At 38.1% G+C, this 27978-nt stretch overlaps 1 protein-coding gene across 4 annotated transcripts; it reads left to right on the top strand.

Moving 5' to 3' along the window:
• The first annotated feature begins 6 nt into the window (after positions 1-6).
• On the top strand, positions 7-27978 carry TMEM63A (transmembrane protein 63A). 4 transcript variants are annotated; one of them, XM_085219139.1, is made up of 24 exons: positions 7-155; positions 875-988; positions 1850-2045; positions 4127-4206; positions 6026-6089; positions 7051-7088; positions 8227-8369; positions 9356-9407; positions 10542-10650; positions 11102-11172; positions 11609-11689; positions 12243-12366; positions 12700-12833; positions 15429-15566; positions 16903-17056; positions 17949-18055; positions 19646-19732; positions 20341-20403; positions 21372-21534; positions 21967-22072; positions 22892-23059; positions 25718-25833; positions 26226-26285; positions 26874-27978. In XM_085219139.1, exons 3-24 carry the CDS (start codon positions 1860-1862, stop codon positions 27036-27038), a joined length of 2409 nt encoding a protein of 802 aa, XP_085075265.1. In that variant the 5' UTR covers positions 7-155; positions 875-988; positions 1850-1859; the 3' UTR covers positions 27039-27978. The 4 variants fall into 4 exon arrangements, with proteins under 4 accessions (XP_085075265.1, XP_085075268.1, XP_085075267.1 ...); XM_085219140.1 differs by having other exon boundaries at positions 118-217; XM_085219142.1 differs by lacking the exon at positions 22892-23059.

Genomic DNA, 27978 nt, shown 5'->3' on the forward strand with positions numbered 1-27978 from the left:
GGAAGCAAAACCCGCCCGCCGCGCTGCCCCGCCAGGGAGCCCGGGGACCAACGGCCGCCCCTGCTTGCCGCCCCGCCCGCTGCCTCATCGGCGGCCGCCAGCCTGGACGCGGGACGGCACGCATGCGCGGGGACGGGGACTAGTTGCTCGGGCCGGTAACTCGGGGCTGTGCGGCGTCAGAGGGAGGGCGGGGGTCAGCGGGCCTGCGGCCGTGAAGGTAGAGGGGGGAGGGCGGGTAGGGGCGGCGTGAGGCGGCCGCGGGGCGGGAGAGAGGGCGAGCCGAGCCCTGAGGGACGGCCGCGGGGCGGGAGAGAGGGCGAGCCGAGCCCTGAGGGGCGGCTGCGGGGCTGAGGCGCGTACTGCCCGTTCCCCTCAGCCCTTCAGAGGGAGCAGTGCGGGTCTCGGTGCTCGCGTTCCTTGCGAGGTCTCGTTGGGCTGCCGCCGCGCAGCTCCACCTGGGGGTGTTGCTGTTCTCGTTATCTTCTTAACAGCTACCTCGTTTAAAAGTAAAGGCTTGCAAAATCGGACACTGTATCTGATGAGCCGGGTGCGTTGCTACCGTTCTAACCCGCGGTCTCTGCGATGGATGTGATGGAAGGTCCCGCAGTATGCTAAAAACTGCTCTTCCGTCAGTGCTAAATTTCTTAGAAAGCAAGAACGGGTTCGCAGCACACATCGTGTATATCTTTGTCAGCTGGGACCAAGGCTGCCTCTTTCCTCCCAGCTTTGTGCGGTCTAACACTGAGCAAATTCTGATTTGGGAGGAGCATTCTCCCATGCTAACTGTTCTGTCTTTGGTGGCTTTTGTTTTGTTTTGTTTCTGTTTAAAAAGAGATCTTGTGGTTAATCATATTCTTTCATTTACATCCTCCAGAATAGCGCTGTGATGTGTGGCCTTCTTGTAGAGGTGTGATATCCCCGAAGTAGTGCATCTAGGCCTGTGATGAGGACCTGTGGTCTTTGATTCCAAAGGATAGAGCTTTTGGGGGTATGCTTTCTTTATGAATTTATCAGTCAGAAGCATGTTCTACATGGAGCACATTTTTGTCTGAAGTAGATAAGAACCATCATGCTTATAGGGTCCAAGAAAAGCAATGCTTGAAGCTGAAAGTCTCAAAATAAGTGGGCAGCTGTATGCACTGATTAAAAAGTGTTTGTATCAGTTGCTGAGTCTTGTGTGTTGTCTACTAAATAATTTGAGCAAGTCAATTGAATAAAATGAGGTAAATAGCTATTGTCTTAGAAAAATGAAAATATTCTTTTGTGTTAGCAAGGTACTGTAGTCACTGTGCCTGTTCTCTTAGCTAAGTTCTCCTGTTAAAAGGGAAAACATGCGATGTCCAAAGAACAGAGAAAGAGGAATGTATCTGTGTAGTAATTCTTCTCAGGAGAATTAGTGACAATGTTGTGAATGATCTCAAGGCCTTGACATTTACAAGCCAGTATGGTCACACATGCTCATCAACTAGGAACAAAGTCTTTGAGCGGCTATAATGTGTTAGAATGTCTAGTGCCCTGTGTTACTCCTACGGTCAGAATCCAGCCTGAAATAAGTAGTTTAATGTTCTAGATTAGATGATGGAAAGGTCTGTGTGTTCTTCAGTAGGTTTCCTAAGGTGTCTGTGGAAAACAGAATTGGTTAGATGTCAGGCATTCTCACTTGGGCACTGCCAACAACTGAGTCTATAAATTATTGTGAAAGTATTTCCCAAATAAAGAGGAGTGTTTGTCAGATGTGACTTTTTTTTCCAAAGTAGTTTCCTTGTTGAATCTTCCTGTGCTTTTCTTTCAGTACATCTTGCAAATATCAAGCAGGCTTTTCATGTAGTTTCTTTTCTTTTTATTAAAGGAATGACAAGATGAGCCCTTTCTTCTTTCTGGGTATTGGACATTCTCATCTGGCCTATTCCTGGACTAGAAGTGGATTTTTCAACTCAACAAATGAGACATACTGCTACAGCACTGCCCGGGGCAGCACGGTGCTCCAGGGAGTAACTTTCGGTGGAATCCCAACTGTCTTGCTGCTTGATGTCACCTGCTTTTTTGTAAGTCTGGTTTCTATTTATTATATTGAAAATATTAGGGACTTCTCAAAAGTTATAGATTGTGCTGGATTCTGTGTTTATCGGGTAGTGATTTGTTTCTAAGAATCATCAAAAATAACAAATATGCTAAGGCCATCATGGGAACTTCAAGGCACTTTTCAAGTATTAATAACAATGATGCTGTCATCCCACCTGTATGTGAACTGTATATTGGATGTATAAATGTAGGAAGAGTGCAGAATGATTGGGTCTGTATTTAGAGCCATGGTGGTCTTTGAAGTGGTAACTCAAACTTCTACGTTTTGTCTTATTTTTTTTCCTTACTCTGGGTATACTTTTGGTAAGGGAATGCCATCGCATTTTCCTCTGGACAAGCAATTTAGTGCTGATTGTTTTGCAAGAGAAGTTGCAATATGAAAAATCTGCAACTTCGCAAGCATTTAAATTAGATTTTTATAAAGCAGTCAAGGAAATAGTGTACTAAGAAGCTCAGTCTGGATAAAAGGAAGAAATGGATTAGTTTGCTAAGGCAGGCCTGGGGTTCTCATAAAAGTTTTGGTTATTTTTATGAGTTAGGTCTCAGTGTTCCTAAGTCACTAGAAAAAATAAGAGCTGTAGGCTGGCAAATTGGTATGATAATTGAGGTTCTGATAATAAATCAGACTGAAGGGATCACAGTTCCCAAGTTCTAGAAAGTCATATGAGGTCTGAGCTGCTAGTTCTGTAAGAACTAGAAGATGTACCTAAAAATTATTTAGTGGCATTTAGTATTTTGTCAAATTGTTTTTTTTTTTTTCCTAAGCTGTGGTTGAATGTAAAAATACTGAGCCTCTGCACTGCACCCTCACCTCAAACAGGAAGAACTAGCTGCAGTGCAGAAGACTTTTTCTTGTTCAACTACTGAGTACTGCAGTTTATTTAGCAAGTTCTGCACTCCTCCTATGGTTATGACATGTTTATTGCAGATCCCTTTAATAACTGCCAGTTGATGGGTTTCTGAATATTATTTCTAGCCTAGTTTCCTGAGGAAGTGAGGCTTGTGTGTTGCATTATCCACCCATTTTGCCTGTCAGTTCCTCCTCCTAATGGCTGGAGAACATATTAGCCAGTTTAAACCTGAGTTGTCTTAGACTATAGAGGACTTGGCATTGCTGAAATTTATGAATTGCATGAAGCTTAATGGACAGATAAAGGAAAAGGATCTCAACTTTTATTTCCTGTGGGGAAGAAGGTTATTGTAAGAAGGCTTTATTTATTGCAAAATGCGGAAGTTAGCTGGGTAATCTTGACGTGTATCCTGGCTGACCCTTCAGTACTTGCATAGCATGAGATAAGTTACATCACTGGCACTGCTTTCTGGCCAAACAGGTATGGGATGTAGGAGGAGCTGGAAGGCGAGAGCGTGCGTGTTAACATGGTGCATGGAAAACAGGTCTTGTTAGTTCTACCTCTTACAGAGCAAGTTCTTCTTAAAAATAAATAAATAAATATATAAAATAATAATAATAGGGCAGTACATCTGTGAAATACATTGATTATTTTTTTTATTTAATCTCTTTCAAAAGAGGAAAATATTGGGAGGAAGTCAAAAAGTAAACTGGAGAGATCAAATAAACGTTTCTGGGTTTTATGAGTTGTACTAATGCATTACTTACTACTGAGTAGGATATAAAATAATTCTGGAGAAAATGGTTAAACTCCCTATAGCCAGTTACATTAATGTTAAATAAAAAATAATAAAAAAAACTGGATTGAAAGTCTAGCGTCATAGTTCTGGGTGCAAGTAAAGGAAAACGGTAAAGATGTATATGTGAAAGCTTTGGATTGCTGTCTTTCACAAACCTGGATATGCATTCAGTTCAGAAATATGACATTCAGAATTCCTTCATAAATGAGGACAGGAAGGTGGCTCTTCTGGTCCTTTGGTCCCGGTAGGTTGGTTTGCAGTGCGATCACCACTGGGCACGTTGACATGCGATAGCTGGTTTAAGACCTAGGACAGCATTTTTTTAACAGTACTTATGCACCCAAGAAAGCTGATTACAAAATAAAATATAAAAATCTCTGTTTTTATTTTCTAGATTTTAATATTGTTGTTTTCCATTATAAGGAAGAGATTCTGGGACTACGGACGTGTTGCCCTTGTGTCAGAAGCTGAAGGGTAAAAAGATATGCAATCAGATTGATTTGTTGAAACCTTCTGGGGAATGTGGAAGCAGTGGAGTTAAGCAGAGCTTAATTTAAGTGAATTTGTATCAGTTAGATGTTGGTAATCACATGTGTATTTGTTAAAAATGTAATCCACCTACTTTGTTTGAAATATGTTCTGTTGCAAGTTCCTCTTTGCAGTGTCAGTTTGAAAACTGCTTGTTTGCCTTTGTCATTGTAAATTCCCTTCTCCGGCTGTGGGTTAAGGAAGTGGATGTAAAAAAAAAAAAAAAAAAAAAAGAGAGAATGGATTGCTTGTCTGCTAACAAGTCATGTGGCTACATATTAATGTTTACAGTGCTTCTGTGACAGAAGGATACTGACTGTTGTGCATGTCTCAGTTCAGGCCCAGTATCTTCCCAGAGCGCCTCTACACAGACTATATCATGAAGGGTTTAAAAATAATTTAAAATAGAATGTCTTCTAACTGGTTTCTGAAATTCCCCACTGATTTTTACTGAAAACTGCAACTGAGCTTTTGATTTATTTATATGTTTTTAATTTTACTATTATTTCTATGAGGTGATGTTTCGATGTTCAAAAACTAGTCATCTCTTATGAAGTGGATAAGCTTTACATGAGAGACTCTTGCTTGTTTTAATGATATAGATAAATTCATAGAATCGTAGAATGGCCTGGGTTGAAAAGACCTCAAATATCTAATTTCAACTACCCTGCCACAGGCAGGGTCGCCAACCACCAGACCAGGCTGCCCAGAGCCACATCCAGCCTGGCCTTGAATGCCTCCAGGGATGGGGCATCCACAACCTCCTTGGGCAACCTGTCCCAGCGTATCACCACCCTCTGAATGAAAAACTTCCTCCTAAGATCTAACCTAAATCTGCTCTGTTTCAGTTTAAAACCATCCCCCCTTGTCCAAACTCTAAGTTGTAGTTAAGTCCACAGTTAAGCAGAAGGAAATGGCTCAAAGTGTTTCTAGATTCAATCCATGTACACGTGTGAAAATTAGATGTGAAAAAAAAAAAAAAAAAAAAAGGGCAGTAACTGAGGCAGCTTTAATCTAGCCAACTCAGGCAGCAAGAGTGAAGATGCTCTAGTATAGGCTTCTTTGTGGGCTGTAGAGATCTGCATGGGACAAGCAGGTCCTTGAGCAGTCAGTTGCACTGCAGTCTGTTCCTGTTCCTACAGCATTGTGGCCTAGGCCAAAATTATTGTTAATACATCCACAAATCCCATCATTATGTGCACATCACCATTGCAACATTTCTTGTTAGCAACAAACTGAAAACAGGTACTTTGCTCTTTCTATTGAAAGCTGCACGTTCTCTAATTGTTTTTAGCCTTGCTACGGGGCTGAATTTGAATGAGGAGGGCACCCTGCAGGTAAAGAGAAATTCTGAGTGGTAGCTGTAGGTTGAAGGGAGAGAGGTAGAGGGAAACAAGTTGGTCTCTTGTGACGAGGAGTATCTGAGATACCTTGCAGAATTGATCTTGCCTAGACTTAAAAACCTGCTTTATGGTCTTTTATATGAGTGCAATTTAATACCTCAATAAAACGCTCACTTTTATTTCTAGTTCAGTTACTCTCATTTCAGGAGCTTACAGGTCCTGACTTTTGAACGTGAGGTACTGTACAAGCTTCCGTAGTTAGGCATATGCTACAAGGTGAAAACTACTGCCTTTGTAAGTGGAAAAAGTGTTTTAATATTATTTCAGGTAGTTACTTCAGAATTGTTAAAGTGGAAATAATTATGTGAAACTCCAGCCTCAGTTATGAAAGATACTTGAAAGCATCATTTAATTTATTTCAGTGGAGTAAGATATACCCACTCATCAGCATCTTCATCAGCACCTGAAGTTCTTGAATATGACAGTGTAAGTATTTTAGGGTTTCTTTAAGTTTTTCTGATTTAAACTGCCTAATGCAGTTTGTTATAATTTGCTATTCCGCCTTGCCCAATTAATTAGTTTATACTTCTGCATAGATGGTCTTTCAGTGTAAAAGTTAGTAGTACATCATGTACTGTGTTTTTATAGAACTGTTAATAATCTCTCTGTTTCTTGACAAGTTATCGTTGTATAACGAATCAGTATCTTGTGTAAATGCTGTTAAATCCCTCTCTCAATTAGGAGAGGGATTATACGTTGTAATACTAAAACTAGTTAGTAGCGGAAGAATTTTTTTGGTTAAACTTAGCAATTCTGTCATTGAAACAGTTGAATAAAAATGTCTCTTGATTGAATACTAACATGAAAGAATAGGCCTTTCAAGGGAGATTTTTTTTTTTTTTTTGTTCTTAACCATACTAGAACATTCAGTGGGATGTGATCTCTCCTCAGGAGGATTTTTAAATCTAGATGATTTCTAACTAGAGTTTAAGATGTTAACTTGTATAAGATTCTCATACAGCTTCTCCTTGAAATTGGAATCTCTAAAAGTGTTCTTTTTAGGGGGAGAAAACCACTATTCCAAAATTGTGTATGAAATACCAATTTTCATAGCGAGATTAAATCTTGACTTCAGTGAGGATGGGATCTGGACACACTTCTAAAAGTTCAAGGAGCCCAAGCAGTAAATATACAAGCAGTGCACCTCAAATTTTAAATATACTGTGAAGGCAGACATACAGATTACCTTTTAGAAAGTGTGTAGAGCAGTAGTTATTTTTCTATATGTATTTTCTGTATTTTTCTCTTTCTAAACAATGATTTCAGACTATCCGGCTGCCAACTTTTTAGCTAAGAGATTGGCTTAATAGAAAAAGCCCGTAATATCTACCCTGTCCAATTAAGAGAAGTGTTTCTGTGTTAACTCCTACAACTTTTTTCTTTCCAGGGCTTTTGTTCTTGGATGGCGGCTGCATTTCGGATGCAGTAAGTACAAAACATAAACAGTAAATCACTTTTTAAAATTGTTTTTATTAAAAAAAAAAAAAAGACTATTTTTTTCTTTCTTTCCTGAGTAGACAGAATTTTAATACAAAGAGCAATGCAGGTGCCTCCAGTGTGTGGGCAGTAGAGGGTTGGGGAAAAAAAAAAATGAAAACGAGGAGACTATATAGGAATGCTTCTCCAGGATACACTTGTCTTTCAGTTGACAGGCCAGAGACTTCCTGATCTAGGAACAATGTGTGAACTGAATTGAATCTAGGCCATTTGTAGGATTCTGAGCTAAGAACTTGGCTCCAGGCTTACACCCTTCAAAGGGTACTGTGTGGGCGTTCCCCTGTTTGAAACCAGTAGGCCCTTGAGCAGGAAACATGGTTTCCATGCAAAGAATTCTGTGGAGAACTGGTGACTTAGTTGGGCCTGGAATTGCAGGACAAAGAAAAGCCCATCCTGTTGTTTCCCAGAAAGTGAGCACTAGATGTGTGGTGTTGGTTCTTTATGACTCTTGGAGCTTAGTAAATAATGATTTTTAAAAAATGCACTTCTAGCTTGGATACCTTGAAACAGGAAAGTAGTGCAGTTGAGACTTTGTCCCCTTTTGTTAGTCCCTTCCTTTCTCAAGAACTCATGTTTTACTCATCTGTCTTGATGAAAATGAGTAGATGCCAAGAGTTCTAAGGTTAAGGTGGTTCTGTTATCGTTTTCCTCATAGAGAGCCTTTCTTGAGATGTGTGAACACTGTCACAGTGTGACCCTAAAATTTGAGTTCTAGGCTTTCCACTGTGACTGTCTTAAAGCAGGAAGTTGTGACAGATGTCTTTGTCCTCTTCCAGCTTGATATAAGGAACTTGCATGCATATTTTCACATTACTTGGTTCCATCTTAATTTTCATTATATTAATTTTTGTATGTTGATTTTGTGCAAGAAAAAGACGCTTCTGAAACTCAAAGCAGTTAAACTTATAGATGAGAGAACACAGTGGTGTTGAAAACTGATAGGAGTTGGAGGGGAAGTCATTGGGTTAACTGAGAAAAGAATGTGTGTTCAAAAACCCCCAAACAAAGAAACAACCCCACGAGTACTAAGTAGACTGATTACGTGCTTTTTTTGTCTATGACGTAGTGATGATGAGATTCATGACAGATGTGGTGAAGATGCCATACATTACCTTACCTTCCAACGTCACATCATCTGCTTGTTGGTTGCTGTCAGCATTTTGTCTGTTGGTGTCATATTGCCTGTCAACTTATCGGGTGATCTTCTTGGTAAGAATTTTTTTTTAATTCTGAAAGGAATTAGCTTTAATGCCATTGTAAAAGCTTCCAGGACCTTTTGTTTGTTTGCTCCCTTCTGCCCTGGTTTTGTCCCATTTTGAGTAGCAAATCATTTTGCTGAGGCTTTGTCAGTGCTGACTGGGCTGAAAGAATTGTTTCATGTTTCTTGCAGTCTTAATCCTGATTGACTGGTACTCAACAAATACAGTGTGTCCTTTAGTCTACCACCTATCCTATAGAATATTAATGAACACAACTCTGACAGATCTTGTTTAAACATGTTTCCATTTTTGATAACAAGCCTTTATTAGCCCATAAAATGTGCTTATGAGCTGACTTCCTACCAGTCTTGCTAAGATCATATTTACAGACTTGTACAGACTTCAGTTGATCATCTTGGTTTATGCTGCTATTCACCAATTCATTTGATTATTTATTTTTTTTTCCCCAGGAGCTCTCTAGTGCTTCTTTATATTTTGTCTGGTTTCTCTTATACAGTGTTTTGGGGAGAAAAAAGATGCAAACAACTTGCTCTCTTCTACTGCCCTTAAAGTGATCCAGTTTTTGTTTTCAATTTGCTACTACCTATGCTTTAAAGACCCTTGTGACTTTCTGTACTTCTGTAATTTGGTATGTTGTCCCTGTGCCTTCAGTATTGATTCTTTTCTAATGTTGTTAATTGGATATGAAAGAAGACTACAGAAAGAGGGGAAACATGCTGTGAAAAATCTAATATTCAGATTTTTAAAATGACTATTTCTTTAGATGGGCTGAAAGTGGTATGATATTGAGGTGCTTTTTTTTTTTTTGTGAATTTTAAAATGTAATTCTTCCAACCAATATTGATTATAATTCGAAATTGTTTTGATGTTGAAGTAGATCAACATCTGAAAAAAAAAACCAACTTTTTCAGTTTGCAGGTGAATTTTATAACAGCTAAAGATGCTATGTGTTTTGTTTTTTTTTTTCCTTCTTAGTTAAAGATCCCTACAGTTTTGGAAGAACAACTATACAGAACTTAGAAACTGGGTGAGTAAATCTTGGAAGGTACTTTTATGCTTATGTCTGTTTCCTACCATAGTTTCTGAATACATGCGTTGATGCTTGCAACGTGGCTCTCAGGGGTAGGAATTACTTAATCATGCCTTGTCAACTGAAATCAGGATGTGTTCTGCTTCAGGCTATATGTTATGGCTCTGATAAGAAATCTACGATCTTGGCTTCTGCTCTCTCAGCTCTTTTTTTTTTTTTTTACTACCTGTTTGTCTTGGCTAATGATTGCACATCTAACAATACTGTTTTCAAAAATACCTATGCCAGAAGAAACCGTGCTGTGGAAAGGAAAACAAAGTTGACAGCTTTACTGTAATGTGTAACTCAGAGAACTTCAATTCTCTTGAACCAGATTTGTGAATGTCTCTCCCATTTGAGGTCACAATTCAAATAACTTCATTTAAAAAAAAAGTCTGTAAAAATGGTTGTAATACTAATCTGTACAGCTTTTCTTTTATGTCATTATTCAAAACTTCTCTATCCATGCTGTAATGTCCAATAGAATATTTGCCAATGTACTTTGCTTTTGTCTGTTATGATTCCTAGCAGCTAGTGAGGGTTTTGTTGTTCGGTTGGGTTTTTATCTTCAAAATAGATCCCAGTATTTTATGTTAATTTATTAGTAGTACTCTTCACAAAACTGAAGAGCTGCATACAGAACACTTTTCTGTTTTTAAGTTTGGAGGAAGGAGCCATCAGAAAAGTGGGGTTTAGCCTCTATATTAGGATGTTTCTGGTTTGGATAAGGATTGCATTCAAGGAGAGTTCAGTTATGTGTTCAGCACAGTAACCACTGATCAATAAAAAGTATCTTGGCTAATATCATGGAGCTTCCTATTAGTCATCTGAATGCAAAGGCATAAGCCCAGCGTTGGCTAAAATTAGCAGTTTTTCTTGCACCTTCATTAATTGTGCATTGTAAAATATATTGGGTAACCCTAATGGCTGTCCAAGGATCTGTATGTGTATGAGTGTTTATCAGTTACTAACTTTTTTGTTGTTTTGTGTTTAAAGAAAGGTTTTAATCTGCTTAGCATTTTGATGACAATTTGTATCAGTAGGATAATTAATTCTTCCCGTTTCTCATATTCATAACATTTTGTCCAACAGTAACAATCTTCTTTGGCTGCACACATGTTTTGCTGTTGTTTACCTGATTCTGACTGTTGTCTTCATGAGTCATCACATGAAAACAGTCACATATAAAGAAGAAAATATGGTAAGTTCCTGTGTTGGGGTTTGGAAAACAATCAGTCTGTGTGTGTGGGCGGGGGTGGGGAGGAGAGAACAGGAACAAGACAGGTCTATTTGAAAGTAGACAGTGCTAAAAAAGCAAATTGCTAGGATGCCTCCTCCTTGCTAGAATGTAATGTAACTGAAAGAATTCACTGCAAATGAATCTCCACTGAGTGAGTTGTGAAAAGTGTTCTGGAGATTGGGATGGATGGGGTTGGTAATAGGACCTTATGAAATTGTTGTGCCTTTAACCAGTGCAGGAGGTGTTTTGCTATCTTGAATAGGTACAGCTCCCATTAAAATATCCTACCTTTTTTTTTTTTTCTCTCCTTCTAAAACGCAGTTACTTAGGAGGAAGGCAGTGATGATGCATATTCTCTCTTTACTGATGCTATTTTTCAAAATACGATTTCTTGTTATTTTTTCTTTTGCAGGTTAAGTGCACATTGTTTATAACTGGTCTTCCAAGAAATGCAAAACAAGAAGCTATTCAAGGCCATTTCATGTAAGTTCCACGCTTAGTTAGGAACAAAGGATTTAGAATTATCCTAGTAGTTTTAACTTCCTAGGCAGAAATGTGTTTGACTCTTGTGCTATTTCAAATCACGTAATGGTATCCATCTTCTAAAATGATCTCTATCCTTAGAAAGAATTGAGAATAGAATGAAAAATGCTATATTTCAATAGAACTAGTTAGCTAATCTTAAAATTAGAACCTAAAATGTGGCGGTTTCCAACTTTCCCATAAATATTCCCACATGGCTTTTAATTGGGAATAGTGCTGCACATCTCATACTAATGTAACTTTGAATACCAGTCTCTGTGGAAGACTCCTTTCTGTGCTGCCTCATTCAGAAGTGATTGAGATACCATTTAGACACCAGTGATGGTCTTTGAAACAGTTTATTCAATGTACTTGTCCTGTATTGCTTTATTTTCAGTACTGCCTACCCAACTTGCACTGTGCTGGAAGTCCAGCTATGTTATGATGTAACCAGGCTTATTCATCTATTTAGAAAAAGGTACTTGTTTTTGTAATCTATCTGAATTTAGCATAATTTTGTAGATCTCTTGCAGGTTCTTAATCAACATTTTGACATTTACCAGTAGTACTAAGTTTCCACATACTAGAAATGAATTCTGCTTTTACAGTTCTGGTCTGCTTTTCAGTCAGATTCAACTGTATTTTGAAGTATGTGTTCCTAAAGGCTTGGCTGGTATCATTGTTTGCTTGGTCAGACAATACAAATTAGAAAACCCAGCTGCTGAATTAGTAATACTAATTAGTAATTGTAGCAGACTCTACTGCTGTGGTTGGGGAAGAGGAAAATAGGTTTACTTCTGGACTATACAATAGCAACTTTTTTCTTCTGGAACCTCAGGGGTGTAGACTCTTCAATGCTATTACAGGCTTGAAAATTAATTGTAGTAATTAGCTAGAATAAGGTTTATGAATGCCTTTGTTGACTGATTTGCTGACAGTCTTTGACACAATATTTTCTCTTGGGGTTTATGTTCTTTGTAAGCTTGTTGATATTGTTTTCTTGCAAAATGTTTTGGATGTGTTTTTCCTAGAAATGAGGCAGAAAGAAGCCTGAGTTACTATAAACATATGTATGAGAAGCATGGCAATCGAGTCAAAATCAACCCTAAGCCATGTGGTCAGTTCTGCTGCTGTGAAATGAAAGGATGTGAAAGGGTGAGAGATCGTGTTCATTTTTACAGTGGCTGGGTAGATCACATCGAGTAGTTTTTATTGTGAGCTTAAAAAAATTGTTTATTCATTGCAGGGGACTTATCTTTCATGTTCTTGTACAATAGAGGAAAGGATTCCCCAAAACTTTTGTAATGTAACCTTAGTGCAAAAACTAAATACAAGAGAACCTTCTGTTTGTTTGTCTTCATGTGATGACGTGATTTGTAATTTGTGGGAGTAGTGGAAGGAGGAGGACTATGGTTTGTGTAGACTGTATTTTAATGAAGGTATCAGCCATCTGATGCTTGGATGTAACACTCATCAATTTCTTAACAGGAAGATGCTGTAGATTATTATACTAGAGTTACAAATGAACTGATTGAAGAATTCTCAAAAGAGGAACGAGCAGTTCAAAACAAACCATTAGGAATGGCATTTGTGACATTTCAAGAGAAATCCATGGCAACCTAGTAAGTTTCGTCTGCTATCTTCTTTGTTCTCTTTTAACTTTAATAGTACAACTGATCTTGTTTGTGTTGCTTGTCTGCTTATGTTGCTTCTTCTTCTTTCTTCTTCTTCACCATCATGTGGATTTGTTCTGCTCTGCTTACTGGTAAGTTTTTCTGCAAGTATGCATTTAGCCTCTATACTTCAAATGAAGAATTAATTGCCTAAGAGACTAAGTGGCTCCAGTACTTACTGGGATAAGAATCCCTACTTTGTGGGATCCAGTAGTCTAGGTTAGTAGTAGGCCAAATTAGTTGGATCTTGGAAAGGGGTTACTGATTTCTCCATTTTGTAGTGTACAAAAGTAGTTACTAAGCTATCACAATGGGTGCTACTGAGTAACCTTGGCGAAGTAGTGAGCTTGTTTTAGAAGTAGGTTCTAGATGTTTGGTGTTGGTGAAGTACTGAGTGGAGTAAAGAGAAGAAACTTAACTTCCCAGCACTGTGTGTCTTTAAATGTGTAGAAGGAAAGCTTAATCACTTGCTATGCAGGTTACAGAAAAAAAATGTCTGCACTCAACCTTTTTATGTTGTATGTGTGTGTATAAATGTGTGAGTATATATTTAAAAAGACCCTTCATTGTGTTCAATACACAAGTTGTTAGATAACCTAGGATAAGATGATTCAAAAGCCCTGTAAAATAAAATTTGTGTTGTAGGACTTATACAAGATACTCTAGATTTTGGTAATAGTGACTACTTTTCAAGATGGGAGGTGATTATGTGGCACAACCTGTTTTAATATTCCTTTTGCTTGCATATTGCTTATATGACCCTCAAGATCTTGACAGATTTTACAGTTATGTGTCTCTTACCTGTTTCTGTAGATACTTGTGTAGATGCAGTATCAGAAGCTAAGCCCCTTTTACCCAGTTGTTTATACAGAAGATGCATGTAACCTGTCCTTTTCAATTGACAGTTTGTGAGAATCCTCTGCTAACACAAGGTTGAGTAAAAGGAAATAGAATAATACTTGTGTTACAAATGTAGCACATCGTGCCTTTTTATTTTTTCTCTTTTCCCTATAGCCTTTCTAGTTTTCTACATTCTTTTGACCTTCAAATCACATTGGAGATAGAGTCTTCCAGGGTCTTTGTCTTTTCAGGGAAGTCTAGGCTGTAGGATTTCAAGAATTTGAAATGCTGGAGAAATTCTGTGTGGCTCCCACTAAAAACAGTGAATTGCATTCCTCTTCTAATCTTGTCATGTTGCACACTGTATTTAAATATTTTAGAGCACAGAATAATTTTTCAATGTGTGAAACTGGAAGAAGAAATAAGCACTGAGGTTTCTTCTCTGACTGTTAACTTGTTTATAATTTGGATGTGATAATTTCTTGGTGCACGCATCAGAGTTGCATTACAGGCATCTCTGAGTTGAATCATGGAGAACTGAAAAGATTTTTATTGCTGTAAACTCTATTCTCTGGAAAATTAGATTTCATTTGATGTTGAAGCCGCTGGATTAGAAAATTATATGGTGTCACTAGTGGTCTCTGCTCCACAGAGTCCTGAAATAGGATGGGAGAAGCAGAAAGCCAGGACTGAAGTTCATGGAATCAGATAGCTGTAGAAGCTTGATTAGTGCTGGTGCTGACGTTTGTGTAGCATGTCTGGAAGTGCTAAAGATCCCTCCTTATTTACTTTTAAAAAACAAATGGTTGAATTATAATTAACTTTCTTAAATACTTACTGCTGCAAGATGCTGAGGTCCCTGCTTGAATTCTGGTAAGGTAAAGATCTGCTCTGTCATTTTTGCTTTGTTTGTTGTTTGTGTGGTTTCTTAATTGTCTCTGCTTTCTTAATGTTATGAGCACAACTGAGAAATGGGCATAACCAGGAATTTTAGAGTCCACTCATTCAGATATGATATATTGCTATTTCCATGCTAGTGTAGTAGAGAACTTCTTTTGCACCATAGCACACACGCAGTTGTACTGTGTCTAAATAAATGCTAAGCATTTCTGTTGGTGTGTTCTGAGAAATCTTTGGAAGGATTTACTCTGGCTGTGTTTAAACTTAGTTTAAGTACACTGATAATAAACTCAGGAGATAAGTATTTTAGATATTCTGGGAGTGGGTGAAAGATGATGTTTTTTCAAATTGTTAGGTTACCTACATTATAAAAAATTGTGTGAAAAATCAAAATTAGTTAAACTTCATTATGCCAACATCAAATCTGAATGTAGACTAAAGGATTCATTTGCTTTGACTTGAAAACAGTTGTAATGACACGAAATGTTTGGGGTTCTGGCTGCCTTTGTTTCTATTTTCCAAAGCTCGTAGAGTTTGATTTTTAATATGAGCCTCTGCTGCACTGATAGCAGCTCTATACAGTTTGATTCAAGGTTACTTTTTTGTTTTCCAGTTTTGTCAGGTATCAAAGGTCTCTGTTAATAACTGTATCTAATGGTCACTGCATGCATGAGATAAAGTTACAACGTTATCTAAACACCGTCTTGATCTCTGGTTATTAGAAGGAAAAAAAATGCCTTTTACTGCTATTGGCAGTATTCCTTCAGCATTTTCAGGTGTAGTAATTTCTTTTCCTCCTTGCAGTATCCTTAAGGACTTCAATGCCTGCAAATGTCGGAGTATTAAGTGTAAGGGAGAACCCCAGCCATCATCCTACAGCAAGGAACTGCGTGTGACAAACTGGGAAGTTAAGTATGCTACGTATCCTGAGAATATATGTTGGTAAGATTCCTGTCTTCCATCTATTTTATTTGTAATACTTTAGGTTTTGAATAGGGAAAGAAGAAAGGGTCTGTATTTTTTTTTTCTCTAATCCAAAAATGAGACTGATGTAAATTCTTATTTCTATTAATGGTGTTCTTCTTTCACCTTGGGGATGCCTCTCAGAGGCTGACTGGGGTTTTGCTACCCCAAAGTTGTGGCATCTGCTTTTTCTGTTAACATGAAATAAATAAATAAATAGATACATAAATAAAAAAATAATAATAAAAATAAAGCTTCATCAGACTGTACCTCAGCATTTCTGTCTTTCGAGGTTTGTGTATACCTGTTGCTGAGGTCTGAGGTGAGGAATTTGATGTTAGAATGGAATATTCTCCAAGTTTGTATAGGTGTGTATCTTTTTTTTTTTTTTTTTTTTTTTGAGGTGCTGCAGGACAAATATAGCTTGATCCACACTGTGAACCGTGGTCTGTCTGCCAATATCTTTTGAGTGATCCAGTACCTTTACCCATCACAGGCAGGAGAGAGTGATGGAAATCAGGCTGTTTCTGTGCTATCTTTTGTTGTACTACAGGCTAAAAATGACTAAACATTTTCTAGTTGCTTCATAAGTAACTTAGGATTCATATAATGCCCAGTTTATATGACAGTAGATTAGTTGTGGCGTCTCTGTTGCAAGTTAGGCACAAATAAATGTGGTGTTTATTTTTTCCCATGAAGAAGAGAAACAGTAAGTTGCTGTGGGTTCACCGTGATAGTTGTCATTGCTGGGGGTGATAAAGAGCCTCTCTGTCCCTGTTTTGTCTACTTTAAATGCTTGGCTTTGGCTGAGGCTCAAATCGTTCTGGTCCTTTGGGGAATTGTTTCAGAAAATATTAAGAACGTTGACTGTTTAAGACCAGATTTCGCTGTGGATTCAGTTGGATGTTTTTTCCTTACTTTTTAAATCACAGCTTCTTGGTAGATTCTGCCTTTGAGAACTGTTCTTCATATAATTTCAGTCTCTTGTTCTAACTTTCTCAGTTTAATACGTAGGTACAAAACAGAAATTGCTTCATCCTACGTCTTAAATACTTTGAACATTGTGCTTAGGTGTTATAAAAGACTGAAAAAGTTCTCCTGCAAGTGCAAGCTATGTTATCACTTAATGAAACCACTGCAACTTTTCTTATTTCTAATAACAACTGGAACTTTGTTTATATAACTTGTTTGTACAAATGAAGTGCTTTGTTTATATAACTTTGAGAATATGAAAAAGTAGTGCCACCTGTTGCTACACAGGTTATATGGACTTTTAGCAGCAAAAGCTGACTGCTTTTTTTTTTTTTTTTTGCAGGAATAATCTTTCAGTGCGTGGGCTGAACTGGTGGGTCAGATGGTGGTGCATTAATTTGTCTCTTCTTATTTTGCTCTTTTTTCTTACTACTCCATCCATAATCATATCAACCATGGACAAGTTCAATGTCACTAAACCTATTCACTACCTTAACGTGAGTATCGCCATGTTTGGATATAGCTGTATATTGGACCAAAATGTTATTAAAGGGATGGATGTATAGTTTAAAAAATTAAAAATCAATGTATATAAGCTAAATCTGTTGAAATTTTCAGAAGTGTTTTGTGTAGCTGCTGACTTACAAAAAAAAAAAAAACACACATATGCATACATTATATATATATATATGCACACACACACACACACACACACATATATATATACATGTATGTATATGCATATATGTGTGTGTGTGTGTGTATATATGAATGTATATATATATCCAGAATCAGACCCTGGTTCCTCCTCTTCTGTTCCTTGATAGGCTGAATATTTTCATCTGAAACTTCATATTATTATCAATCTTATATTTACTTGTATCTTTGGAATGTAGTTTTTACTACATTTAAAATGTTGAAAATCTGAAACATTTGCCAGTTTTGTATCCAATTTGTGTTTTGATTTTAGTATGAGAAGATGGGAATTCAGATTTTAAGCCCTGAAGTAAAATGCCATGGTTCATCTTGCTTACTAGGTTGAAAACCAGGATGCCGTTATACGTCCAATTTCAGCTAAAATCTCTTACGAATTGTTCATTTTAGATATTTCCCAAAGCTTGCTTGTACTACCTAAAAACTGCTTTTTGGACTTCATCCTCATGGAATTCAATCCCCAGTCCAACTCCTGTTTCTTGTCTTGCACACAAGTGCTGAGCTCTAGCTCATTCTGAACTTATTCAGATTCAAACTTGAATCTCAAAAAGATTGCCATAGTCTGACCTGCTACCATTTATAAAAAGCTGATTATTGCAGCCTCTGTAATTCTAGCAGAGCTGAATTAAAATGCCTTTAACATTTATTCCCGCCTCTTTTTTTTATTCCCATCAGAATCCTATCATCAGTCAATTCTTCCCAACGCTCTTGCTCTGGTCCTTCTCAGCTTTGCTGCCAACAATTGTTTATTATTCAACATTGCTGGAGTCCCACTGGACAAAGTAAGCAAAATCTTCCACTATTTTGGCCTTATCAGCTGAATTACTAGGGGAAAAAAAAATAGGAGAAGCACTCAACTGTTTATGGTCGTGGGTTGTTTTTTTTTTTTTGTAGACCTCTTGTAACAGGGAATATCATCTTTTCATCTCTTTCTAATATTGTAACCAATGTTTTGGAGTTATTCTACTTGTAGTATTAAGTACAAAACCAACCAGATGATTCACTTTTGCTCACCCTTCATACGAACTTTGTGTTTAAAGCTTAATTAGAAAAAAATACTCCTTCAACAGGAGCATGAGTAGTACCTCAAATCTCCCTGAGGTCATTCTCTGGGAAGGTAAGAAGTGGGGGTTTTGATCCCCTAAGGCTGAGAACACTGGAGTCTCAAATCCTATTTTGAGGGCTGCAACTACTGATACACCACTTATAAGAAAGCCATCATTCTTGTTATTTTGCATGAAAAGTGACCTGGATGTAACAGTGCACAAATCTGTGCTCTTAGATATTGCTAGTGGTGATCTGAGAAGGCCTACAGGACCGCAGCCTGTCAGGTCTGTTGACATAAGACTTTCCAGATACAGCTGGACCACTCAGAGATGTCAAGTGATGTGTTGCTAACCTGGTGGAGCTCTTGATTAGTGTACTGGGTTTCATGCTCAGTTTACCTGTGTTACTGCGCACTGAATCCCTGCCTTTGTTTAGTCTTCCCCCTATAGACATTGTTTATTTATTTTATTCTAAGGTCAAATCCTTTTAATTTTTTGTACCATTCCCTTCCAAGTCATTGTGTCCAGAATTTTCTGTTGATTTGTCAAAGTTGCATGCATTTCATCAATGTTTTTTATTGATAATTGCACTTGACTCATCAACTTTGAGCCATTTTAAATTGATGGCAAGTTTTCTAGAGTTGCTAGTGATAGCAGATCTGATTTCAAGCCTTACTATAGTTGTACTAACTGATATATCCCATAGTGCCCAAGGGCTATGTGATCCTATAAAGCCACTGTGGTTTTAATGCCTAGTTTGATACCATCCTTAAGAAAATCTGTTGTTTATGGCAATCTCTGCAGTTTTCTGGTGACAGTTAGTCACTAAAAGATGTTCTTGCTGCTGTAGGAGTGGTAAATTATTAGTATTGCCATGTTGTTCTCAAAGTGTTGATGTTTGGCAAGTAAAGTAGCTTGTCTGAGTGTCTGATTTCTTGGAGGTGGTGCCATTCTGCATACTGCCTAATCTCTCCTGGCATAAGGTTTGGAGAGGGGCTTGTTCACAAGCTCTTGAGAGATGAGTATCACTGGATGACAAACCAGCTGTGATGGGCGCGCATCTCCTTGCTTGGGGTGCAGGTCTGTAGTCTTGTTAATCCAGCATCTGGATTAATGTTCTAAAATATTTTCTGTGCCCAAGAAGATACTGAGAGTCTGCTTGGTCCAAATCAGTGAGTGTCTCAAAGGCGTTTCTGTTGTATCTTGTAGCAATGCAATATGCAGGGGAAGCTGGAAGTCTTCTGGGTGCTGATGTTCTTTGGGCAGAATTCTTCATGCATGGAAGGCTTTCATACGAATTTCTTATTAATTTTCTTTTGTTGGTAGATCTGCAGAGAACAGAATAATGATGCATAAAGTCTACATATTTCTGATCTTCATGGTATTGATTCTGCCTTCCCTTGGTCTCACTAGGTAAAACCATATTTTGGTAATGTTTGAATATTTTAATAATATTCCTATAATATTTTTGTAATATTCCTTTGTTTGCTAGTTGAAGCTTAGGTAGTGTACCTTCATTCTTTTCCAGACTGTCTGGTAATCTTGTCATTACACATTAGATATTGCAGTATTACAACTAGATAATATTACAGTATCTCAGTGTTCACGCTTCATCTGAGGATCTCTTAGCCCTTCATTTTTCTGGAGTCTGATTTTCTTGTAGCGAAGGGATCTCTGACAATGAAAGATGATTTCTAGTTGAAAGTAGCCCATACTGATACAGCCAAGAGCCAAATTTCCTGACTCTTCAGTTACAGTTTTTTTTTTTTTTTGACCTGTACAGTGGTTAGCTAACTGGGTAGCATGTGTTTGCCTTATCTATATGATGGTTGCTAAAAATGAATCATTAAAACTTTAGAATGAGGTGGATATTTGATTATTCATCTTTTTTTTTTCTTTGCCAGCTTATGACTGTCAGTAACTATAAAGCTAAAATAGTATTCTGAACTACTGAAAAAGAAGCATTTTTACAAAATAAATTACAAATAAACTCTGAATTACAGTAGCCATCTTTCTTTCAGCCTTGATTTTTTCTTCCGTTGGCTGTTTGACAGAGAGTCGTCTGATTCTGCCATTAGGCTGGAGTAAGTATTAAATAACTTCTTGCAAGATTATTTAAAATGCTTTTTATCTGTGACTAATTTTGGTTAGTGTTTATTAAAGTTAGCACTGGGATGGTACTTTTGGAAAAATAAGAGTAGGAGACAGTGCAAATGCCTTTGTTGTGAAGAATTCCATACTTTTTCCTGCTAGGTAGTGTATGCAAAATTTCAATGAAGAGTTATTTTTCCATGTCTTTGAAAATTCTGTCAAAGATGCAAAAAGACAGGATGGGGTGAAGGGACTAGATAATGTAGTGAGGATTGTTGCATGTCATTGATGGGACAGTCCTCCTGGAGACTGCAGTGAGACAAAATAGCTGCAGCAGTTCTTGAAATCCATTGACTCACTTCTGATTTTAAGAAATACAAATGTTTTTATGCCAGTACTGCAAACTTGCAGATATTGGTTATTAGAAGCTCTGTGACTATGGGCTGGACACAGTGGCTAGTTTGTGAGGGACTGGAGGGAAAGATTAGGATGCAGTTACTAAGAGATGATTTTTTCCCACCGCTATTTCAGATCAGTAACGAGAAGACAGTTAGGAGTTTCTAAGCTGGGAGATAAGGCTGCCATAGGATAATTTTATCTCATCTTGTCTCAAGTTGCTGTTAATAGACATCAACTGATGCTCTCTTCTGCTATCAGCCACCCATCAGACTGCACTGTCTCGTTTCTTGAGCAATTTATTTCTTATCCAAACTGTGTGACTCAGCAAATCTTCTTACAGGCTAATTTGCAATAGCACTATCAAAGTACACTTTTACAGTGTACTGCACTTACTGCCTTTATAGCTATGTTGTATTCTTTTTCAGTAAGGTTATATAGCTTGTAGCTACTTCTCATGGTGTCGTGTACTTCTCCTTATGGAGAGAGATTTCTAGAAGTGTATGTATGTTCTTTCTACTTGTTTGTGTGCTTTCCAGTCACTGTCTGATGTATTTCCTTGTAGATGTGTCTTTTTGCCTGACCAGGGAGCGTTCTTTGTGAACTATGTGATTGCCTCTGCTTTTGTTGGCAATGGGATGGAGCTGCTGCGCCTGCCTGGCCTCATCCTTTACACCATACGCATGATAATGGCCAAGTCCAGTGCAGAAAGAAAAAATATTCAACAGGTATTAAAGCCTTTCCTTAGCAATGGGAATATTGGCCAAAAGCTGTGGCATCTTAAGCTTTCTCTACTGCTAAAGCCAGCACAGGGATCAGTACAGATACAATGGGCTATGCAGTGAGATGAAGGTTCTGTGTTTGGCACAGACACTTTTAACCTTGTGCTTTCGTGTAGCTGCTTCTTGTAATTGAAAACAACTTTGAGGAATTCCTGTAACACTATGAAAGTAGTAATGTATTTTCTGTAAGTATAACTGTTTAAAACATGTAATACTAGTGCATAATTACTGTTAATACCCCTCAAGGAAATAAGTGATCTCTCTTAGGACGATATAAGAGAAGGTGAACTGTTGCTTTAGTCTATCTACCTTAACTTCTGACATGTTGATAGATTACCTGAGAGATAAGAGTGCTTTTTTTTTTTTTATCTTTCCTAGCAACAGGCATTTGAATATGAATTTGGAGCAATGTATGCCTGGATGTTGTGCGTGTTCACTGTCATCATGGCCTATAGCATTACATGCCCTATCATTGTCCCATTTGGTAAGTTTCCAATGAGCTGTGGGCCCTGCATAGGTGAGGCTGAGGCAAGTGGGAGCTACAGAAAGCCCAAATCTGGGTTCTTAGTGTACTCGTCAGATGCTGATCACTCTTAGGACTTTGATCCACATTTCCATCCCTTCTTGTGGAGAAAAGGACAGAAGATGCTTTGTTTGGCACATGGTCTTAGTCTTGCCTTTGAACAAGAAGGGAAATACTGTATGCTCCAATAGCCCTGCTGGCTTAGACTGCCAGCTATTTAGGAGAGCAGGACCTTCAGAAGTTATCCAAATCTCTAAGTCAGAGGCTACATTTTTTTCTAGGAAGTTTCCTTTGCACCGTACCACAAACAAAATTAAAATTTATGCCTTAAGTTACTTACTTATCTAGGTTTGAGTATTTCTTTGCTTTTGCTGTACCAGTTGTTAAATGCACTATGAGCATGCAGCAAACATACCACTGTCTAGAACTCTCGGAGAATTGCCCATTTTCACTGCCTGTGATCTGAACTATGTTTCATTTTATTCCATCTCTTGTTCATGAAGATTGTTTTTATGTATGCAGAGCTATTTCAGCAGCTACACTTATTTCCACTCTCAGGCATGTTGTACGAAGTCATTTGATAGTATTTGTATAATCTTTTTTTAATCTAAAACTGCTGTCATGCAACTGTATCTCATTCATATTTGGCCTGTATCCACCATTAGTATCTGAATTTTGGGTCACTTTCTTCATGCAGGTTTCCTCACAGAATTGTTGCTTTTATCACGTTTGCAACCCCCTTCTCCTTGGCTCTCTCTTTTTTTTTCTTTTTCCTTCCAGGGTTAATATATATGCTCCTGAAACACATGGTTGACCGTTATAACCTTTACTATGCATACCTCCCTGCTAAGCTGGAGAAAAAGATGCACTTTTCAGCGGTGAATCAGGCTCTTGCAGCTCCAATTCTCTGCCTTTTCTGGCTTTATTTTTTTTCTTTTTTGAGGTTGGGTAAGTATAACCTGTTCTCACTGAGAAGATACTCCTACCTCTCTTGCCAACATATCTAAATTACACGTGAAACTTCATAGACATTATGGGCTTTTCTTTTTGCTCCAGTAAATATGAAGTTACAGTGGTTACGTGTTGCACTGAGTTTGAACTGGCCAATTGAGCTGTGGAGTGACAGACTTATTACAACAAATTAAGAAAAAAAACCCACACAAAATAAAACAATCTCTTCAGAACTAATTCTCTCTAGTAGAATGGCTCCTGGCTTTACTACATGCATTTGTATAATCAGCCTGAGTGAATTGGCTACTGCTTCTTTTGTTTAAGAAAAAAGTGTTAGAATGTTAGCTAATGATGCTACTAAGACCTGTTATACACTGTCCATGAAACTTCACGTGAAAAATTGCAGTGAGATAGTGACTCTCCTCCCCATTCTATAATTTGAAAACTCATGGTTTTACGTAATTTATTTTAGATATATGGGTGTTCTTTATTTTGTAAACACTAATAGCATTGGCTGTAATATGCTAGCAGCTTTGACATCAGAAGAGGTACGTGATGGCTCTTTACCCCTGGGAGGAGGCATTTGGCAAGGAACAGGGATGAGGGTGAGACTTGAAGGAGCTGAATTTCACTTCTTGGGAAGGGAGCCCTTTGTAATGTGTTTTACCTTCTCTGCTCTCACAGCACTGATGACAAATCAGTATGCTTCGTAATGTTTTTCTAGCATACCAGTAGTTAAACAATACTGTTGGCAGACTGTCATTTAACTTTAGGTAGCTCCCAGTAGATTTAAAAGGCACTCAGAACTACTGCTTCAGGCTATCCTTGGGTTTGAGCAGCTGTTGCTGCAGTAGTTGTATGCTTGAAAGCTTGTTTTTTCCCATGTTTCAAGAACTGTTTTTGCAAGCAGGAGGTCTAACAAATTCACATCCTCTCAAATAACAGCACAATTTCTAGAGCATGTTTTAGAAAAAATCAGCTACAACCATACAGCAATTGATGCATTAGTAATTATTATGAAGGAAAACCTGACATAGTAAAAAATGAAACCCTTTTTAACAGTGTTTCCTGATTCTATACCTGTTGTAAGACCACCACTCACCATGAAACTTCATGATGGAAAATAAAGACTGAGTTCTTAGTTGGTTTAGTATAGAAGTGATGCAAGTCTGAGAGGTGGGAACTTGAAGTTTTGATTTCACTGCTGCTGCTTGTGGCAAGTGGAAGGAAAGAGTGGGAAGAGTGCTCTGCTTCCTTATCTACAAAATACATCAGTCTGTTATGTATAGAGCTTGATTGCTTAATCAGTTACTTGTATAGTTTGCATAGTACAGTGTGAATGCTGTGGATACAGTATGAATTCAGTGTAGCTGCAGAGAACATGTATGCAGCCCAACCACTGTCTCCTAGAATGTTCATCTAAGTAGCACGATTCTCTAGATCTGTTGACAGGGACAGTTTACAGCTGATAAATACTGTTGTAACATACTATTATACAACCATCTCCTTTCAAAGGACATTCCAGAATACCCATGGGGAGTATTTTTCCACTTCCCTTTTCTGTTTGAACAGCAACGTCTATTTTGTTCTTGGTGGTTGTTGTTGTTGTTTTTGTCTCCAACCAATCCATACAGATCTGTTCATATAACCTACTAAAAACTTGTTTGTTCCATATCATTACCTATGCTGGTGTTATCACAACATCAACAACAAAAAACAACCAAGCAAACAGGACTGGTGTTTATTTTTCTGGCCAAAGAAACTTAGAACAGATGAGTTAACTTTTTTCCCCTTAATACTTACTCAAATAGTCTTTACTGCAAAATGTGATTAATTTCTTCAGAGTACTTCCTGAGTTTACCTGGACAACAATCTCTGTATTCATTCTAACTGTTTTCTTACTAATCTTCTTCTAGATCTTTTCTTTGTGTTCATTCCATGCTCCTACCACACCACCTCAGAGAATCCCACCTTGCTTGTTTGTGTTTCCTCAGCTTTTGTCTTTTTTCCTTTTCCTTAGGTTCCTCCTAGTTCTGTCCATACTTCTAGTGCAGTGCCCTGTAGTTTGGTTTTAAAAGGCCAGTAGTACAGAAGAGCTTTATTGTTTGGTATACATACCTGAGACTTGCTTTTTTGATAATAGGGTGGTTGCACCACTGACTGCAATCCAGTTTGTAATCATTAGCTGTATGCAATGGAGCTACAGTCTTATTACTCATCTGTAATCTGTGAAGGTCGCTTTTCTCTTTTGGTTATTTGCAAGCCATTCCATTTAGTGCCATCACCACACTTAATAAATAGACTCTACCTATAACATTTCACAGATCATCAATAAAAGCATTTTAGAAATAGATCCAGAATAGTTGACTGAGGGATGAGGAGAAGGACCTGTGAGCTTTGTCGCTCAAGTTTTACAGCTGCCTTTCTTGACCTCTGGGGGGAAAAAAAAAAAAAAAAAAAAAGCTGGGAAAATGGTTTGTTCAGCAGTTTTACAGGCCAGATTTGTGCTTAACCATGCTCTCCAAGCTGAGGCTGGAAGTGAATTGTCTGGTCCTCTAAGGAAAAAAAAAAAATGAGGCTTCTGAAAGTGGGGAAGACAAAATGCGTTTTTCTTGCTGTGTATTTTTATATTGTATTCTCTGAATATTTTTCTAGGCTTTAAAGCACCTACAACAATGTTTACATTGCTAGTTGTCAGCATCACAATTGCTGTTTGCGTGGCTTATACTTGTTTTGCGTGTTTCAAGCACCTGAGCCCACTGAACTATAAGGTAAGTGATGGTATAGTAACACCTTTTGGCACCAAGCTATGCACCTAATGTAGTGCCAGCTGTTTGTGTGGGATTGTTTCTTGCCTTGTCAGCAGCAGTGCCTGTCCACAGAGGTGTGTTACAGTGAGATGACCAACAAGGGCTGATCAGTAGAGGTGGATTATTTGGCACAGTGAAAATTGTGGCAATTTTAGCAAGATTTGAGAAGAAAGCAGTATGGGAGTGTATGAAAGAAAGCTAGAGGCGAGTTCATTATGAGACTGCAGTAGAGAACTGGCACTGCCCAATGATTTATTTCTGCAGGTTTTTAAATGCTTACCATTTCTTAATATTGTTTTGACTTAACAGTTTGATGTTCTCTTTCCCTTTCCCTCCCCTGTTACCGGTTACAGATAGAAGATATTCAAGGTGAAAGTGGAGACATAGATGTACGAACCATTCCGGCATCTTCTGTAAGAAGTTAAAAAGTTACTAACGTTCTCTTACATTTCCTAGAGAAGCTTAATTTCTCACCCTGCAAAGAGCTTGGGTAGGATGCATTAGTCTGAATGGACTGTAGGACTTCCCATGTGTTGGTGGGACCAGCAAGTTCTGCAGCTGGGCTCCTTGACTGTTCCAGCTGGTGTTCCAGAAGTACCTTCGGCTGAAGCTTTAGGAGTAGTTGAGATATGCTACTGTACGCTGTGTTATGGCCTTACATCAGCCAGTACCTAACCTCTGGACAGCAGTCAGGTGTAGTCGTTTGCCACTGCTTTGTGACTTTGAAGTTGTGACGTGACCAGCAGGTCTTTGCCTTGATGCTAAAAAGGCTGTGAGACTGGGGTAGAAATAGAGGTCTTTGTGCCACAGCCTACACATTGTGCGCATTCAGACGAGTGTTGCACCAGGAAGCATCCTGTAGGATGCAAAAGGCCTTAGTTGTTAAGGTGAAGAATGGGAAATGGATGAAAAGAAGAATGGCAAGGGAAAAAATTATCCTCGGTAAATTTTCCCAGTATACTCTGAGAGACCAGTAAAATCCTTAATGCTTGTGATTTCAGATGTACATCCCTCGAGTTTTGCAGTCTCGTGCTACAGAAAGGACGATGTTTGCCCATGAGGAGAAGCAAACATATGGTACCATGGGCAACGATACTTTAGGGGCAGAAGTCACAACTTACTCTGCCCAATCAGCAATTGAAAGAATAGCAGAAGGATCCATTTGAGTGCCAAGGACTAACACAAGGTGGAGCACTTGATCCAACTTTGGAAGAACTGATTCCTTACCATTGTCTATTAAGAATTCTGATTCACAGATTACTGCCTACAGAAGAGATACAGAAATGATTCATTGTGTGGTCTGCAGCTGTGCTTGGAGATTAAAAAGCAGATGCCTTGGGACTGATTGTTTACCCTGCTGTCTACAAGCATTGCAAAATAAACATGTTGAACACGGAGCTACTGATCCTCAGGGACTTCATGTCTGCTACTTCATTGCTTTCCTTACAAAGATAACTTATGCTGCATATAGATATCTGATCACCAAAGCAAATGCCGCTCTATTACCAAATGTCATTTATTTATTGAAAATGATTCTAATTTTTTAAAAGCTTTAGTATTTATAAACTCCTTGGTATGTGCTAAATCCTGAAAGTAGTGCCACTTTTTGATAAAAGTACTGTTTGTGTGGGAGCTGAGGATGGTGTGTGGGAATCTCTCCTTTTGCCCCTCAAAGTAGTTGGTATACACTTGAGCACTTTTATTTTCCTATATGAGATGAGGGAGTTACTGTGCACTTGGATACTAAAAGTGCCAAAGCATAGGACTAGTGTAAAAAAGGGAGTCACTTACCTGATACTGCTTTTATATAATTATGGAGGGCACTTAGTTGTTAGTTTTTGTTCACTATTTTTAAGGACCTTCCACAATGAATGCTTACCTGCCACCAATAAAGGATGTAAACATTTTATCTTTCTTTTAATCTTAGGCCAGAAGAACAATTCTCTGGGTTTTTTGTTTTTTGTTTGCTTTTTTTTTTTCTGATGCCAATATAAGGTGTACAATACTAAGATTTTAAATTATGTAGTAAGTGCCAATTTATTTCAGACTACATTGCATCAAAGTGTAACTAGTGATCATAAAGCAATAAAACACTGGGTTCCGAGA

Source organism: Meleagris gallopavo, chromosome 2, assembly GCF_905368555.1.
Source record: "Meleagris gallopavo chromosome 2, MGAL_WU_HG_1.1, whole genome shotgun sequence".
NCBI lineage: Eukaryota > Metazoa > Chordata > Aves > Galliformes > Phasianidae > Meleagris > Meleagris gallopavo.

Excerpts from the sequence above, each read along its gene's own strand:
- TMEM63A (XM_085219139.1), top strand. The coding sequence starts at position 1,860 with ATGAGCCCTTTCTTCTTTCTGGGTATTGGACATTCTCATCTGGCCTAT. Across the intron at positions 7,089-8,226 it reads GCGGCTGCATTTCGGATGCA|TGATGATGAGATTCATGACA; the intron begins GTAAGTACAAAA and ends TCTATGACGTAG. Across the intron at positions 25,834-26,225 it reads TGAGCCCACTGAACTATAAG|ATAGAAGATATTCAAGGTGA; the intron begins GTAAGTGATGGT and ends TACCGGTTACAG.